This window comes from Phocoena sinus, chromosome 2 (genome assembly GCF_008692025.1).
Source record: "Phocoena sinus isolate mPhoSin1 chromosome 2, mPhoSin1.pri, whole genome shotgun sequence".
NCBI classification, from domain to species: Eukaryota; Metazoa; Chordata; class Mammalia; order Artiodactyla; family Phocoenidae; genus Phocoena; species Phocoena sinus.
This window is the reverse complement of record NC_045764.1, coordinates 15,785,188-15,804,532: the sequence shown is the minus strand read 5'-3', so window position 1 is coordinate 15,804,532 and position 19,345 is coordinate 15,785,188. Positions and strand designations below refer to the sequence as shown.

At 36.8% G+C, this 19,345-nt stretch overlaps 1 protein-coding gene across 1 annotated transcript in view; it reads left to right on the top strand.

Annotated features, from left to right (window-relative positions):
* Positions 1-19,345, top strand: part of MALRD1 (MAM and LDL receptor class A domain containing 1) — a 592,374-nt gene that overhangs the window by 128,516 nt on the left and 444,513 nt on the right. The window contains 3 exon segments of the mRNA XM_032621667.1: positions 16,371-16,523; positions 17,417-17,522; positions 18,001-18,368. Coding sequence (XP_032477558.1) covers positions 16,371-16,523; positions 17,417-17,522; positions 18,001-18,368 — 627 coding nt within the window.

The window sequence follows — 19,345 nt, the reverse complement described above, 5'->3', positions numbered from 1 at the left end:
AAATGGCAAAATTTTGTTCTTTTTTATGGCTGAGTAATATTCAATTGTGTGTGTGTGTGTGTGTGTGTGTGTGTGTGTGTGTATACACACACACAGAAACCACAAACATACTATATATACACCACAACTTCATTCATCTGTTGATGGACACTTAGGTTGTTTTCATGTCTTGGCAACGATAAATAATGCTGCTGTGAACATTGAGGTGCATGTATCTTTTTAAAAAAAATATCTTTATTGGAGTATAATTGCTTTACAGTGTTGTGTTAGTTTCTGCTGTATAACAGAGTGAATGAGCTATATGCGTACGTATATCCTCATATCCCCTCCCTCTTGCGTCTCCCTCTTTATCCCACCCCTCTAAGTGGTCACAAAGCACCGAGCTGATCTCCCTGTGCCATGCAGCTTCTTCCCACTAGCTAGCTATTTTTTGGTAGTGTATATATGTCAATGCTACTCTCTTACTTCATCCCAGTTTACCCTTCCCCCTCCCCGTGTCCTCAAGTCCATTCTCTGTATCTGTGTCTTTATTCCTTTCCTGCCCCTAGGTTCATCAGAACCATTCTTTTCTTTTAGATTCCATATATATGTGTTAGCATACAGCATTTGCTTTTCAATTTCTGACTTCCTTCACTCTGTATGACAGACTCTAGGTCCATCCATCTCACTACAAATAACTCAATTTTGTTTGTTTTTATGGCTGAGTAATACTCCATTGTATATATGTGCCACACTTCTTTATCCATTCATCTGTCAATGGACACTTAGGTTGCTTCCATGTCCTGGCTATTGTGATTAGTGCTGCAGTGAACATTGTTGTACATGACTCTTTTTGAATTATGGTTTTCTCAGGGTATATGCCCAGTAGTGGGATGGCTGGGTCATATGGTAGTTCAATTTTTAGATTTTTCAGGGGCCTTCATACTGTTCTCCATAGTGGCTGTGTCAATTTACATTTCCACCAACAGTGCAAGAGGGTTCCCTTTTCTCCACACCCTCTCCAGCATTTATTGTTTGTAGATTTTTTCATGATGGTGATTCTGACTGGAGTGAGGTGATACCTCATTGCAGATTTGATTTGCATTTCTCTAATAATTAGTGATGTTTAGCATCTTTTCATGTGTTTGTTGACAATCTGTATATCCTCTTTGGAGAAATGTCTATTTAGATCTTCTGTCCATTTTTGGACTGGGTTGTTTGTATTTTTGATATTGAGCTGAATGAGCTGCTTATATATTTTGAAGATTAATCCTTTGTCAGTTGCTTCATTTGCAAATATTTTCTCCCATTCTCAGGGTTGTCTTTTCATCTTGTTTATGGTTTCCTTTGCTGTGAAAAAGGTTTTAAGTTTCATTAGGTCCCATTTGTTTATTTTTGGTTTTATTTCCATTTCTTTAGGAGGTGGCTCAAAAAGGATCTTGCTGTGATTTATGTCATAGAGTGTTCTGTCTATTTTTTCCTCTAATATTTTTATAGTGCCTGACCTTAATTTAGGTCTTTAATCCATTTTGAGTTTATTGTTGTGTATGGTGTTAGGAAGCGTTCTAGTTTCATTCTTTGACATGTAGCTGTCCAGTTCTCCCAGCACCACTTATTGAAGAGGCTGTCTTTTCTCCATTGTATATTCTTGCCTCCTTTATCAAAGATAAGGTGACCATAGGTGAGTGGGTTTCTCTCTGAGCTTTCTATCCTGTTCCATTGATCTATCTTTCTGTTTTTGTACCAGTACCATACTGTGTTGATTACTGTAGCTTTATAGTATAGTCTGAAGTCCAGGAGACTGATTCCTCCAGCTCCGTTTCTCTTTCTCAAGATTCTTTTGGCTATTCGGGGTCTTTTGTGTTTCCATACAAATTGTGCAGTCTTTTGTTCTAGTTCTGTGAAAAATGCCATTGTTAGTTTGATAGGGATTGCATTGATTCTGTAGATTACTTTGGATAGTATAGTCATTTTCACAATGTTGATTCTTCCAATCCAAGAACATGGAATATCTCTCATCTGTTTGTATATCTTTAACTTCTTTCATCAGTGTCTTGTAGTTTTCTGCATACTGGCCTTTTGTCTCCTTAGGTAGGTTTATTCCTAGGTATTTTATTCTTTTTGTTGCAGTAGTAAATGGGAGCATTTATTAATTTCTCTTTCAGATTTTTCATCATTAGTGTATAGGAATGCAAGAGATTTCTGTGCATTAATTTTGTATCCTGCTACTCTACCAGATTCATTGATTAGCTCTAGTAGTTTTCTGGTAGCATCCTTAGGATTCTCTACGTATAGTAGCATGTCATCTGCAAACAATGACAGTTTTCCTTCTCTTCTGACTTGGATTCCTTTTATTTCTTTTTCTTCTCTGATCGCTGTGGCTAAAACTTCCAAAACTATGTTGAATAATAGTGGTGAGGGTGGGCAACCTTGTCTTATTCCTGATCTTAGAGGAAATGGTTTCAGTTTTTCACTGTTGAGAATGATGTTAGCTGTGGGTTTGTCATATATAGCCTTTATTATGTTGAGGTAGGTTCCCTCTGTGCCTACTTTCTGGAGAGTTTTTATCATAAATCGGTGTTGAATTTTGTCAAAAGCTTTTTCTGCTTGTATTGAGATGATCATATGGCTTTTATCCTTCAATTTGTTAATTTGGTGTATCACATTGATTGATTTGAGTATATTGAAGAATCCTTGCATTCCTGGGATAAACCCCACTTGATCATGGTGTATGATCCTTTTAATGTGCTCTTGGATTCTGTTCACTAATATTTTGTTGAGGATTTTGCATCTATGTTCATCAGAGACATTAGCCTGTAGTTTTCTTTTTTTGTAACATCTTTGTCTTGTTTTGGTATCAGGGTGATCGTGGCCTTGTAGAATGAGTTTTGGGAGAGTTCCTCCCTCTGCTATATTTTGGAAGAGTTTGAGAAGGATAGGTGTTAGCTCTTCTCTAAATGTTTGATAGAATTTGCCTGTAAAGGCATCTGGTCCTGGACTTTTGTTTGTTGGAAGATTTTTAATCATAGTTTCAATTTTACTGCTTGTGATTGGTCTATTTATATCTTCTGTTTCTTCCTGGTTCAGTCTTGGCAGGTTGTGCATTTCTAAGAATTTGTCCATTTCTTCCAGGTTGTCTGTTTTATTGGCATATAGTTGCTTGTAGTAATGTCTCATGATCGTTTGTACTTCTGCAGTGTCAGTTGTTACTTTTTTTTATTTCTAATTCTGTTGATTTGAGTCTTCTCCCTTTTTGTCTCTATGAGTCTGGCTAATGGTTTATCAATTTTGTTTATCTTCTCAAAGAACCAGCTTTTAGTTTTATTGATCTTTGTTATTATTCCCTTCATTTCTTTTTCATTTATTTCTGATCTGATCTTTATGATTTCTTTCCTTCTGCTAACTTTGCGTTTCTTTGGTTCTTCTTTCTCTAATTGCTTTAAGTGTAAGGTTAGGTTGTTTACTTGAGAGTTTTCTTTTTACTTGAGGTAGGATTATATTGCATTAAACTTCCCTCTTAGAACTGCTTTGACTGCATCCCATAGATCTTGGGCCATCGTGTTTTCATTGTCACTTGTTTCTAGGTATTTTTTGATTTCCTCTTTGATTTCTTCAGTGATCTCTTGGTTATTTGGTAGCATATTGTTTAGCCTCCATGTGTTTTTATTTTTTACAGAGTTTTTCCTGTAATTGATATCTAGTCTTTTAACGTTGTGGTCAGAAAAGATACTTGATACCATTTCAATTTTCTTAAATTTACCAAGGCTTATTTTGTGACCCTAGATATGGTCTATCCTGGAGAATGTTCCGTGTGCACTTGAGAAGAAAGTATATTCTGTTGTTTTTGGATGGAATGTCCTATAATTATTGATTAAGTCCATCTTGTTTAATGTATCATTTAAAGCTTGTGTTTCCTTATTTATTTTCATTTTGGATGATCTGTCCATTGGTGAAAGTGTGGTGTTAAAGTCCCCTACTATATCTCTGTTATTGTCGATTTCCTCTTTTATGGCTGTTAGCATTTGTCTTATGTATTGAGGTGCTCTTATGTGGGGTACATAAATATTTACAATTGTTATACCTTCTTCTTGGATTGATCACTTGATCATTATGTAGTATCCTTTGTCTCTTGTAAAGTCTATTTTGTCTGATGTGAGAATTGCTACTCCAGCTTTCTTTTGATTTCCATTTGCATGGAATATCTTTTTCCATCCCCTCACTTTGAGTCTGTATGCGTCCCTATGTCTGAAGTGGGTCTCTTGTAGACAGCATATATATGGGTCTTGTTTTTGTATCTGTTCGACCAGTCTATGTCTTTTGGTTGGAGCATTTAATCCTTTTACATTTAAGATAATTATTGATATGTATGTTCCTGTGACCATTTTCTTAATTGTTTTGTGTTTGTAGGTCTTTTCCTTCTCTTGTGTTTCCTGCCTAGAAAAATTCCTTTAGCATTTGTTGTAAGGCTGGTGGTGCTGAATTATCTTAGGTTTTGCTTGTCTCTAAAGATTTTAGTTTTTCCTTTGAATCTGAATGATATCCTTGCTGGGTAAGAGCAGTCTTGGTTGTAGGTTTTTCCCTTTCATCACTTTAAATATGTCCTGCCACTCCCTTCTGGCTTGCAGAGGTTCTGCTGAAAGATCAGCTGTTAACCTTATGGGGATTCCCTTGTATGTTATTTGTTGCTTTTTCCATGCCGCTTTTAATATTTTTTCTTTGTATTTAATTTTTGATAGTTTGATTAATATGTGTCTCAGCATGTTTCTCTTTGGGTTTATCCTGTGTGGTACTCTCTGTGCTTTCTGGATTTGATTGATTATTTCCTTTCTCATGTTAGGGAAGTTTTCGACTATAATCTCTTCAAATATTTTCTCAGACCCTTTCTTTTTGTCTTCTTCTTCTGGGACCCCTATGATTCGAATGTTGGTGTGTTTAATGTTGTCCTAGGAATCACTGAGACTGTCCTAAGTTCTTTATATTCTTTTTTCTTTATTCTGCTCCTTGGCAGTTATATCCACCTTTTTATCTTCCAGCTCACTTATCCCTTCTTCTGCCTCAGTTATTCTGTTATTGATTCCTTCTAGAGTATTTTTAATTTCAGTAATTGTATTGTTCATCACTGTTTGTTTGTTCTTTAGTTCTTCTAGATTCTTTTTAAATATTTCTTATATTTTCTCCATTCTGTTTCCAAGATTTTGGATCATCTTTACCCTCATTATTGTGAATTCTTTTTCAGGTAGGTTGCCTATTTCATCTTCACTTATTTGGTCTTGTAGGTTTTTACCTTGCTTCTTCATCTGTAACAATTTTTTTTGTCATTTCATTTTTTATTTTTTTGATGGGTAGTCTGTATTCCTGTCTTACTGGTTGTTTGGCCTGCGATGTACAGCAGTGGAGTATGCAGACGGTTGGATAGAGCTGGGTCTTTGTGCTGAGATGAAGACCTCTGGGAGGCCTCACTCCTATTGATATTCCTTGGGGTCTGAGGTTCTCTGTTAGTCCAGCAATTTGGACTCGGAGCTCCCACCTCAGGAGCTTGGGCCTTACCTCCAGCCTGGGAACCAAGATCCCACAGGTGGTCACTGGGGGTTCCTCCCATCCCCTTAGGTGTCCGTGGTCCCCCACCGGTGCCTGGTTGGTGCCCTAGTTGTGAGGAGACATGAATTCTGTGTCATCCTAGTGCGCCGTCTTGACTCCACCTCATTCTCTTATTCTTAACTCTCTTTAAAACTTGAACAAGGTTAACCAAATCTTAGATTAGGATAACCATGTGTTAGAATAGCTCTGCCTTAAGTAATAATTCAAGAATATCACAAGGCCTTCCCAGTTCAGAAATATAAACAAAGAGAACTCCCTACCTTTTGCTGAATAAGAGCAGAGATTCTGCTTCATCACATTTACGTGGAAAAATGTCCAGTAACCTCTTGTTTTGTGCCAGCTACCACAGAACAAGAATAAACCATGGCACAGGCATGTAATAAACTCATTGTGTTCATCTTCCTAACCTGAACTTTCTAGGAACAATTTTTGAGATAATAATCACCTTAAATGTATACTGCAGTAATATAAATGAACAGAAAATACAGTTTGTAAAAGGTCTTACTATTCTTTGCCTAAGATAGGCAGAAATTAATGAATTTTTAAAATGGTTTATTTTTTTTCTATCCCATTAGATTTTTATTCATATCTTCTTTGTGTAGTTAATATATTTCTTTCCTCTGACTAACCTAATGATTTCAAATGTTTTGTACTTTTTGGGAAGAGCCCATTATCTGTGGAGTTAATAAGCTCGGGTTATTTCATGAAAATTCATAGGGACCTTTCATTACCCAAGATATCCTGTTCTTTAGTCACTTCTGAGTCACTCATATTATTATTTTTTCCATTTTTAAGATGCAAGTCAAGTCCAGTTTTATTAATATTTTCCTATCTGTATCATTTCTTAATGATGCCTTGTTATTCCTTGACTTTGTATGCTTATCTTGTAAGGTATTTTAGTCCTACATCCCGTTTCCTTGTTAAAATTATAATTTTTATTATGTGGTGGAATACTATTGGCCTTTTAGAATTCATTGTGGGACTGAGTGCATTTTTAAGGATTTCTCAACCTCATGGATAAATGAATTAGTACCTCTTGGAGCTCTAGCTTCGGGAGAGACCTCAAATTGCACAACATATTGACATTAATTCACTGACTTTAAAAGAATCCTAAATTGCTCAAATTTAGCTTTTTTTTGCTCTTCCAACTTTTTTCACTCTTTTCCTTTCCCAAACAAAAATGAAAGACCATTTATAACTAAGTTCGACTATGTATCCATTTTGACCTAATATCTTATGAATGTATTTAATAGTAATTACTATTTTGGATATAGAGAACCCATTATAACACCTGTTAATAAAATATTTTAGAATCTATATAAATACAAAAATTTATTAACTATTAACATAATATACACAAAGTAGAGTGGAAAGTTACTAAATGAATATTTTGTATTATGTATTTGTGTATCACATATAGATCAATTTACACCTTAGGTACACATCTAGACACACATATATATTTTCTTTATTTCATAATAAACAATTTGACATCAGGAGAAATAACTTTCCCCCATTCCACAATATTATATAATTCTACCAGAGCATTATGCACCCATAATTACTCTACACATATTTTAATACAGTAGTCCCCCTTTATCAGCATTTTCACTTTCTGTGGTTTCAGTTACCTGTGGTCAACTGCAGTCTGAAAGTATTAAATGGATAATTCCAGAAATAAACAATTCATAAGTTTTGAATTGCACACAGTTCTGAACAGCATGATGAAATCTCCCACTGTCCTGCCATGGACGTGAATCACCCCTTTGTTCACTGTATTCCACCCTTTAGTCACTTAGTATCATCTCAGTTACCTGGTCAACTGTCATGGTATTACCGTGCTTTTGTTCAACTAACTCTCATTTGACTTAATGATGGCCCCAAACACAAGAGTAGTACTTCTGGCAATCTGGATTATGCCAAAGAGAAGCTGTAAATTGTTTCCTTTAAGTGAAAAGGTGAAAGTTCTTGACTTAATAAGGAAAGAAAAAAAGTGTATGCAGATATGCTAAGATCTACAATAAGAATGAATCTTCTATGTGTGAAACTGTGAAGAAGTAAAAAAATTAGTTCTAGTTTACTGTTGCATCTCAAACTACAAAAGTCATGGCCACAATGCATGATAAGTGCTTGATGGAAAGGCATTAAATTTGTACAGTAAGATATGTTGAGAGAGAGAGAGACCATATTCACATAACTTTATTACAGTATATTGTTATAATTCTTCTATATAGTTATTATTCTTACTGTGCCTAACTGATAAACTTTATCAGTTTATGTGTATGTGTAGCATACTGATAAACTTTATCAGTTTATGTGTATTGTGTATGTGTAGCACAAAACATAGTAAATATATGTAGGGTTTGGTACTCTCTGCTGGTTTCAGGCAACCACTGGGGGTCTTGGGACATATCCCCCATGGATAAGGCAGGACTACTGTATATACTATTATTATATAAAATTTGTTCTAAAGTACTATTTAAAAAAATGGAAATTAAAAATGCTAGAACTTCTATTTCCAGTTATGGTGGATTGAGTCATTCGGGACACCCTCTGAGAACAACTAGAAAATCTAAACAAAATGATTTCTAAAAATCTACTTGAATTCATTGAAGATGTAAAAAAGGAAGGGACAAATTAAGTGACCAAGTAAGAATAATGACCTTGATATCTGAACCTGGTATTTAACACCACTTTCATATGCCAACATGGAACAAGTAGTTGAGAATCTGAGTATAGCACTTTGGAAATTTTATAGCACTTTGGAAATTGGAGACCAGGCTTAGTATAAATATGGATTGGTATACTCCACAGAATTTTATCTGTAATACCTAAAAGTCTGAATCCAAGAGGTCTGTGTGAGCTAGAAGTTATTGTTCCTCACAGGATCTCAAACCCAGCCCCAAATACTCTCAATCCCTGAAGTTAGTTTGATGTAATCCTCAAGTATTATTTACTCTATGTGCCTGCAGAAACAAACATAAATCTTACCGAAGGATGATAACATCTTAGACCCCAAATTATTTTACTTTTTGTTATATACATTGTCAAGCACTTAGACACAAAGGAGATGAGGCCACAGGAAAGAAAATAAAGTACAACAGTTAAAACTGAAACCAAAGAAAAAGCCCTCCGGGTAAAGCAGTTATATCCTTCATCCCCTCATGTACTCACTTCCTTTCTTACGCAGTTTAAACTCCATGGTCTAATCTTGTAATGATTGCCATACACTGACCTTTAACTGCCTTGGTGTCTTCTGGTATATCATAGTCACTAAAGCACAAACTGTTTAAATGTGGCTTTCAGCCCTCTCAGAGCCAGAATCTGCATAGCGGAATGTGGCTGGAGAAGAAAACAAAACAGTGTTATCTGTTCTCACTTTAAATACACGTTCACAACCCTAGATGGAATCTCATACTCCCTAGGGAATCACATTATGTTTCCCCACTCCATTCCCTCTGTCCCCTCCCCCTCTTCTCAATGAATAACATTTTTCTCCTGTCTTCTCCAACATCTGTCTTACTTCCCTTTCCCTAGCTTGAGCTGATGCTTTTACAACCTATTTCACTGAGAAAATAGGAACACCCAGAAAAGGACTTTCATGAGCTCCAGTATCCCTTCTACCCACCTTAAACTCTTTTCTCCTTTACCCTGAATAGCACGCTCCTTCTAATGGTCAGCTCTTTCTCTTGTAAGTAGAATCCATCTCTGTTTGCCTGTTCAACAACTTTGCTCCAGTGATTTTCCCTGTCTACCAGATCTTTTCTATCAGCATAAAAACATATTTTTATTTCTCACGTTTTAAAATCTTCTCTTGATCCCACTTCCTCCTCAGCTATCACATCATTTTTGCCCCTTTACAAAGTATAAACCTCAAAAGAATTAATTGTATTTTACTGTCTTCAACTTTTCTGATTTCTTTTTACCAATCGGGGCCTTGCTGTCACTATTCAAAATAAACTGTTCTCATCAAAGTTAGCAGTGATCTAGATTCAGTGGTCTATTCTCATTGTTCATCTGACCCGTCAACAGCACTTGACAGGGATAATATGACCCGCTTCCTTAAAACACTTACTTGCCTTGGATTCCATGACACCAGGAACCACGCTTCTGATCTGAACTCCAGACTTGTATATCCAGCTCTCTACTTGACATGATCTCTTGAATACCTAATAGGAATCTCAACTCTAGTATTTCCGAAACTATAGTATTTCCTCTTCCTCTACTTCCCCCACAAACCTGCTTATTCACAGTCTTCTCCACTTCATAAAATGGTACCTCCATTGTTTCAGGTCAAAGACTTTGAGATCATATTGATTCATTTCTCTTTCTCACACTCCATATCTGATGTCAGTTAATCCTATCATGTCTACCTTCAAAATACATCCAGGGCTTCCCTGGTGGTGCAGTGGTTGAGAGTCCGCCTGCCGATGCAGGGGACACGGGTTCGTGCCCCGGTCCGGGAGGATCCCACATGCCGCGGAGCGGCTGCGCCCATGAGCCATGGCCACTGAGCCTGCGTGTCCAGAGCCTGTGCTCCGCAATGGGAGAAGCCACAACAGTGAGAGGCCTGCGTACCGCGAATAAAAAATACATCCAGAATGCCTCACTCATCCTTATTTTCATTGCAACCACTCTGGCCCAGACCATTATCAGATCTGGATTTTTGTACTATCTTCCTGCTTCTTTTCTTGCCCACCCAACCCACTCTGTCTTCTCTGAATACAACAGCCACCGTGATCAGGTTAAGTCAGATTTTGTCACTTCTCTCCTTAAAACATATCAATTTTTCTTCAATCTGCCTCAAAATTAAAGCCAAAAAATTAAAGTAACCTCTCTGATTTTATCTCCATGAGGACAGATTTTTTTTTTCTGGTTTCTTCCGCTCCCACCCCCGCCACCGCCCCACTGCTTTTTTTCACTGCTGTGTTCTTAGGCTCTGTACCTGTGCCAAACATATAGAATGTACTCAATAAATGTTTATCAGATGAATGAAGAATGAATGAATGAGTACATGGTAGTTATTATGCTATTACAATTGCCTATTTGCTTATAAATTTCCCATACTAGATTTTAAGCTTCTTAATGGTGGGTACTATACATATAAAGTTTAATGTAGTTTGTGTTGACAACTGTGAAGGGTCTGAAACTTTACCCTAGTTATAAGCTAACAAGTTATCTGCCACAGTTTTATGGATGTCAGGAGAGGTGAGACTCCTGGGTCAGAGACAAAGGACTTTATCGCTAATAGTATAACAAACAGCATAATAAGCCTCATGTTTGCCTTGTTTCCTCTTGCTTTCTGAGTCCCAGGGCAACACAGAGGGCCCAGGTGGATGTTCATATAAAGTGGGTTGGCATTACAGTTAAGAAAGCCTGAGCTTCTGGAATCCAAATCTTTTATAGTGGGATTCAAACAAAATGTCTGACCTTTGCTTTAGAGGGAAACATTATCTTTATTATATTATATTGGATAAGAACTTGCCCTCTGGTAGACAGAATCACTATCTCTATTCTTCATGATTATTTGCTGTTTAAACATCCTTGAAAAGATGTTTGGAACAAATAGACAGTTAATGACTCAGCTTATAACACATGCAGAAATATGAGAGATCTATGGGGAACTGTCTTCCAACAGTGTCTTCATTGGTCAGATCACAGGAGACCCTGAAAATCATAATGTAGAGTGATGTAATTAATCATTCTTATTTCAAATGCAGTAGTTTTGAATGCCAAATGTTATTTAGTTATTTATGCTTTAGTATTCTTTAAAGTATCTCATTATTGCTATTTATTTTTATAGACTTTTTAAATTTCATGTTGCTTTTGCAAATATTCCCTTACTATTATATGTTTTAAATAACTAATGAATATTAACTATTGATGAAGTCTAGAGTTCAGTTACTTCAACCTTATCGTATTTCCAAACATATGACCATTTGAATGAATGGAAAAGCCTGAAGCTCAAAGCAATATAATTAGTAGAGAACATGTTTTAAAATAGGATATATAGTTTTAATGCATTTGACGTTTGTAGTAACCTCTGCTTAATCAAACAAAGTACAACCTCAGTGAACTGAAGCCAACATACTGGAATACTCAATTAACTTTTGTCCTTCATGGAACTTTTAGGAAGGTCAAAAGGCTAGAGAAAAAAAAAAAGCTTAAAATAAACAGGGAGAGCCAATCTAGTGGACTTTTATATAGTTTAGAATCTGCTTCCAGAGCATATCCTGTGGTTATGCATGTTTAGATTTTATATGATCTTGCATTAAAAACACATAGTATGTGCCTGACATATAAGAATTGTCCAAAAGTTGTTAGATATAATTATTATTACTTTTTAAACTACTAGAAACAGTATAATTTTTTTAAGAGCACAGGCTTTGACATCAAAGGTCTGGAAAGGAATTGTGTCAGCAATAATGAGCCCTGAGAAATTATATGTTACTCTTCTTTCAGCCTTATGTTTCCCAGCTCTAAAATGGGGACAATATTCGTATGTATATTTCAGGAGGAATAAGTAAGATAACATACGTATTGAATGCATGTCTTCCACACTGCGTTTGTGCCTTTGCTGTTCTCTGTAATCCACAGTGGTAGGCTCCAGTTTTCTAACTTTTTACAATTACCACCTGCATGTTTAGCCTTTCTTTTTTTTTTTTTTTTTTTTTTTTTACGGTACATGGGCATCTCACTGTTGTGGCCTCTCCCATTGCGGAGCACAGGCTCCGGACGCGCAGGCTCAGCGGCCACGGCTCACGGGCCCAGCAGCTCCGCGGCACGTGGGATCTTCCCGGACCGGGGCACGAACCCGTGTCCCCTGCATCGGCAGGTGGACTCTCAACCACTGCGCCACCAGGGAAGCCCGTTTAGCCATTTTTTCCCCCCTAAACTTGGGCATCTTTTGCTGGTGTGGCTAAGACCAAAGGGAGTTTGAAGTTCAACCACATGATGTGTCAGGACATACTTCGTCCTATAAATTTTGTGTTTTCTTTAGAGCACTTATATTAATTAGTAGTTAACTATTAAGACTTTTTAAAGAGTAGTTTCAGATTCATAGAAAAATGCACCAAGTTTTCTCATATACCCCACACCCCCAGGCATCCATAGCCTCCTCCATTATCAACATCTCCCACCAGACTGGGACGTTTGTTTACAATTGACAAACCTACACTGATACATCATAATCACTCAAAGTCAGTTGTTTACGTTAGGGTTCACCCTTGGTGTTGTACTTTCTATAGGTTTGGACAAATGTATAATGACAGCTATCATTATGGCATCATATAGAGTCTTTTCACATAAAAAATCCTTTTTGCTCCAACTCTTCCTCCTTCCCGTCACCCTCAGATGCTGGCAACCACTGACTTTTTTATTATCTTTATAGCTTTGTGTTTTCCATAATTTCAAATAGTTGGAATCATACAGTATGTAGCCTTTTTAGATTGGCCACTTAGTAATATGCATTTAAGGTTGCCCCATGTCTTTTCATGGCTTGATAGCTCACTGCTTTTTAACACTGAATAATATTTCACTGTCTGGATGTACCACAGTTTATTCATCAGTTCACCAACAGAAGGACATCTTTATTGCTTCCAAGTTTTGCAAATTGTGAATAAGGCAGCTCTAAACATCCGTGTGCAGAGTTTTGTATGGACGTAAGTTTTCAACTCCTTTGGGTGAATACCAATAAGTGCTCTTCTATACATTTTTAAGTCTTTATGTGAGGCCCAAATTGTCAGCCAGATTTCACCTTTGTATACTTCATGTTTATTCCTTACACATGAACCTAGGTAGGAATCATCCCAAACCATCAAAGAAGTTGTAAAACAGTGACTCTGAAATGAGACAGCATCTGATTCTGTTGTTTCCCCCCACACAAGTTTTCTTGGCTCTTACAGAAATTCATCTTCTTTTCCCTCAGTGAAAAGCTCTAAAAATGACAGGGATAGTGTAGGGTGATGGACCTATTTGTTAGTCTACCAAATACCCCCTAGCACGCTGTCCCCAGGGACAGAGACTATAATAATACTGACGTAACTAGTAGAAGCCACAGGGTAATTTTACTCAAAAAATTAAAAGCTGCTAGAGTTACTAGCCTTTCTATCCATAGCCATAGAATAGACAAGCAAAATTTTTGGAAATTCTGTGTCAGTAGACAACCTGTTTTGAATGTAACGGCCCCTAGCACAAAGCTTGGTACACAGTAAACCTCGAATAAATGGTAACTGCAGTTGTTATTGCAAAATGTCGATTCTGATGATGATGATGATAATTGAGGAAGTCCATAACGTTGCTCTAGAAAACAGCGAAGAATCCTTCAACCTCAATTATTAAAACTTACCCAGGATATTGTATTTCTAAGTAAAAGATTACGTATTTTTCCAAAAACTGTTCTAATGAGGTGTATATTTGACTCCTGGCTAACAAGAAGGTTAATTTCATCTGATTATTACATCTCTGATTAATCAAGGTGAGGTTTTAAATGTGTATAGAAATCTAAATATGTAGGAACAAAGTATACTAGAAAGGCACATTTGAATTTTAACAGCATGATCGTCTCTTAAAAATCACTATCTTTGAAGAGCCTTATCTAAGAGAACTACAGAATTGCTGCAATAGTTTCTTAAATTTTACTACTTTTTGAATATTCATTTATTTCCACAGCAGTATCTCCTGAGATAGCAGATGATAAGTTTCCCTTTCCAGGGATCTATGTGGGATAGATATATAGTAGCAATAACTTGTTTTCTTTCTCTATTTGCACAACAAAAACTCCTGGATCCTATTTTTTTGGATTGTCTGAAATAGGAATCAAAAGTATTTGCTTTCCCTGGGATTGAAATAGCATCTACATACTGGAATCTATATATATTTATGGGTTATTTATATTTATAGAGATGGCTGTTGAAAATACAAAGAGTTAAATATTCTTAGCATTTATTCCTAACTTATCATTATTGTTTTTCACTTTTGAGTAGCATTTAATTTTGCTTCACCACAGGTTTCTAAACTTGAGAAATCTTTATTCTAGGTATAGCAGTAGTCTCTCCATTTTGCTGATTTCTATTTGTCTCTATTGAAATATAGTTATCTCTTGCTTATTAAAGTTGATGCAGCATTCTTAAAGTATTTATTTTAAAATGTATTCATACATTCTCATTGACTTTTGGTAAAATTTGAAAGTATTCTGCTGACCATATTTTGAACCAGGAGACCTGATAGAAAACAAAAATTTTCTGAGATCACATATTTCTTAGAAACTTAAAAAAAAAATCAATACTGTTTATGATGTTACTACTCAACTCACATTCCTCCCCATGTGGAAGGAAGCATTTTCAAAATTAAGCATGATTTATCATTAGGTAAAAATGCCTTTATAATTTAGCATTTTTTAATCTCACTGAGTGATTTACTTTATACTTTTATCTTCTAAATTTATTGTTTACTTCCTAAGTTATTTTTTTAAAGGAAGATCTATATAGTTTATTACTATATCCTTGGATAAAAATATCCAATGGCCAAGGGTCCCAGTGTAGTAATCATCAATGGGGGCAAACCTTATTTTGCACTGGAGTCTGTAATGACACCTGAATATCCACAGTAAGCAAATTCAGATTATGCCTTTCTGGTTTATCCCTTTTCCAATCTAATGACAATTAAAAGTTATTGTCAACAGTTGCAGAAAGAATATTAGACTAGGAGTTAGAATATTTGGATTTCAATCAGTCTCTACAACTTTCTAACTATATGACCTTGGTTAAGTTAAAAACTTCCCTAAACCTTCCTTCCTTTCTTCCTCTGTAAAGCAGCAATAATAATACCTTCTCCCAAGAGCTATTGTAAAAGCTAGATTTATATAAAGCCTTCAGTACAGGGTCTATCACATTAGGTATTCACCACATATTAGCTATAATTTGACACTGCTATTATTATAACTTCCCATTCTTTCCCTTTCTCTCTCTTTTCTTCTTTTCCTCCTCCAGAATGTCTTTGTGTAACTTAACTATTTCTCTTCATATTTACTTGAAAAATAGGTCAAATTATTCTGCCTTCTGCCAATTAGGTGATGTATTCAATGTTTTGGGAAATAGTAAGCTCTACAAAAATTAGAGGTGAACATTCATATTAAATATAATGGATCTGAATTTTTCAGACATTAAATTTTTTAGAAGTAGCTTTTCATGGTTTAGTGTAAAATACTCTGTAGGAACAATGAAGTCTTCCAGATGATGTAATAGCAGCAGAGAAACTAACATGAGTGTCAAAATAAATTAGACCTTGGCAATTCTATAAGCAATATGGCTGAACGATGCTGTTTATTAGAAAGAATATTTGGAAAATATTCTTGAATTGATAATTTTGCCTTATCAATTTCCATTATGAAAAGCACAATTCTGAGTTTTAGGGAGGATCAGATAGGATCCTTTTTTTCAACAAGTGTGGCTTTAATGTACTTAGGGAAGAGTAACAAGTTGATTTCCAAGGGTAGAAGGGTTGTCTACCCTTCTTTTTTTTCTTTTTTTTTTGCGGTACACGGGCCTCTCACTGTTGTGGCCCCTCCTGCTGGGGAGCACAGGCTCCGGACGCACAGGCCCAGCGGCCATGGCTCACGGGCCCAGCCGCTCCGCGGCATGTGGGATCCTCCCAAACCGGGGCACGAACCCGTGTCCCCTGCATCGGCAGGTAGACTCTTAACCACTGCGCCACCAGGGAAGCCCTGTCTACCCTTCTTAAAGTGTGTGATCACCTTGGAGAGCCAACCTAAAAGCTACGTTTTTGTCCTTCAGTTTCTGAATGTGACTTTGAAGCAAATAGCTGTGGTTGGTTTGAAGCAGCTAGTGAGGACGATTTTGACTGGACCTGGAGCTCTAGAAGTAACCTCTCTGCTGATTTTGAGCAACAGGCTCCACCTTGGGATCACACTCACAACACATCTCAAGGTAAGAAGCATGCACAGTGTCTCTGTACCTACAGACTTTCCCCAGCTTATGGTGGTTTGACCTAATGATTTGTCAACTTTATGATGGTGTGAAAGGAGATGCGTGTTCAGTAGAAACTGTGCTTCACATTTTGAATTTTGACCTTTCTCCGGGCTAGCAATATTACTTGTGATACTCTCTCCTGATGCTGGGCAGAGGCAGAGCCACTGCTCCCAGTCAGCCACGCAATCACCATGGTGGACAGTTGATACACTGGCAACAGTTCTGTTTTTCACTTTCAGTACAGCATTCAATAAATTACATGAGATATTCAACACTTCAGGATAAAATAGGCTCTGAGATGATTTTGCCCAACTGTGGGCTAATGTAAGTTTTCTGAGCTTGCTTAAGGTAGGCTCGGCTAAGCTGTGATGTTCAGTAGGTCAGGTGTATTAAATGCATTTTGGACTTTGATATTTTCAATTTATGATGGGTTTATCAGATGTAACTTCATCTTAAGTCAAGGAAGATCTGTAGTTCAGTTTACCTTTGCTTGGGTCTGAAAAGAGAAAGAGAAGCAATAAAGTTCTGTGTTAGTTACTACAACAAATAGTAGGATAGTTGAATATTGTCGATTATATTTATGTTGTCAACATAGAACCACTCCTTTATGGGTTTTGGAGATAGAATATAGATATATTTTTGGCTGAATTAACTGAAATTACCAGTTGTTTCTGGCATAATTTTGACCTAACTCTAGATAATAGTTTAATATTTACAAGAGTAAATTTGACTAAGAGTGACTTTTATTGATTTTTAATTGTTGTATAGTCTTCAGTGTAGGGCTTACAGACAGATGTCTCATTTTAGAATTTAGTAGGTTAAACTAATGGTTTCTTTTTGTATCCCAATAGGGCACTTTATGTTCATTCTGAAGAAAAGCAACAGCTTATCACAAATTGCTAAACTCCAGAGCCCAACTTTCGGCCAGACAGGACCTGGATGCACACTTTCCTTCTGGTAAATAGTAAAAACAGTGGTCAACTACTCTAGCAGCCCGGCGGTTCCAGGCATACTCCTGCATTTACTAGATATTGTAATTTGTTCTGTAATCTGGCTTTGCTTTAAAAATAGCTATTGCATTAGATCCACACAATTAGCATTTTACTTAGGAGCACGTTATCAGTATTTGTTATGTTCTTACTTAAGATGAAAGGGACTCTCCCTCCAACAATGGATTATAATTTAGTTAACACTGCTTCCTGTGTTCTGGACTAAACTCCTTGAGAGAGGTTCATGGGGTCCTGAGGGCCAGAATATGCACCTCGGCAGATACGCTCTTGCAAACAGGTGGCCACAATTACTGCAATAATAACTAAAGGCATCTGTTATTACAACTCATTTTTAATTGACTGTTAACTGAGTGGAAGAGTCTAAAAGTTAAATATTTAGTCTATTGCATAAATCATTTCCATTTCTTTTGTTTGTTCTCTTTCAGGTTTTATAACTATGGCCTATCAGTGGGAGCAGCTGAGTTACAGCTACACATGGAAAATTCCAGTGACTCCACAGTACTCTGGAGAGTATTATATAACCAGGGCAACCAGTGGGCACAGGCAACTGTTCAGCTTGGACGCCTTACTCAGCCCTTCTATTTGTCACTACATAAAGTCAGCCTTGGTGTTTATGATGGGGTCTCGGCTATTGATGATGTCAGGTTTGAAAATTGTATTCTTCCATGCCCTTCGAAGAGCTGCAAAGGGCCAGATCATTTCTGGTGTCTACACACTAAGGCTTGCATAAAAAAGCTTCAGTTATGTGATCTGGTGGATGATTGTGGTGATAATACTGATGAGGTCAACTGCGGTAAGTGCTTTTCTTTCTGGTCCCTCTTACTCATTTTGATGGTGGTGATATTGATGGGTTCACTGTTTTCTAGTCAGTCAAGACAAAGGCCCTAAGCATCGTTCCAAAGTCAGTGAATGTTATGTGTGATTAATGAATTAGTCAAGCCATCAGTATTTATTATGTATATTTATGAATTTGATACTAGAGATACAGTGATAAGCACAGTTATACAGAGTCCCTGACCTCAGGGAGCTTACAGTCTAATTGAGGAGATAGATATTCACATATTTAAAAAATAAATATAAAATGACAGTTCTGACAGGAGTTTCAAATGGGGGTGCTGTGGCCTTCTATAATTATGGCATTGGACTTTCTAGAGGTGGTGACTTAGCTGAGATCTGAAAAATAATAAGTAAATACATGTATGCAAAGCCCTGATAGATGACTGCATGGCAGCTGCAAGATACCCAGTATGGCTGGAGTAAGGCAATAAGGGGAAACAGTATGCAACATAAGGATGGAGATGGAGGCCAGATTAGCAGATCTTTGTGGACCGTCTTAGGGAGGTTTTCCCTCATCTGAAGGTTTTTAAGAAGGAAGGTAATATAAAAAATTTGGCAGATTTTAAAATGTCACTGTGGATACAATGTAATGAATGGATTAGAGGACAATAGATTCAGGAGATTTACTAGGAGGCCGTTGGCAGTAGTTCCCCTGAGAGGGGTTGGCAGCCTCTATCACAGTGACAAGTGGTGGAGATGGATGGACTAAAGTTGGAGGAGGGATATTTAGTAGGGACGTTTAAAAATCTTCTGGCTATAGGGAGCGGAGAGTGAGGTGTTGAAGATAAGCCCCGAGCTTCCGATTTAAATTACCAAAAAGTTTATCATACCTGATGATTATGTATATCTTGCAATTTAATAAACCTGGTTCCTGGTAGTGCCTAGTGCATTTGGTCCTGAAAATGAGTCAGAGGCTAAGAGACGTTTTTCTTT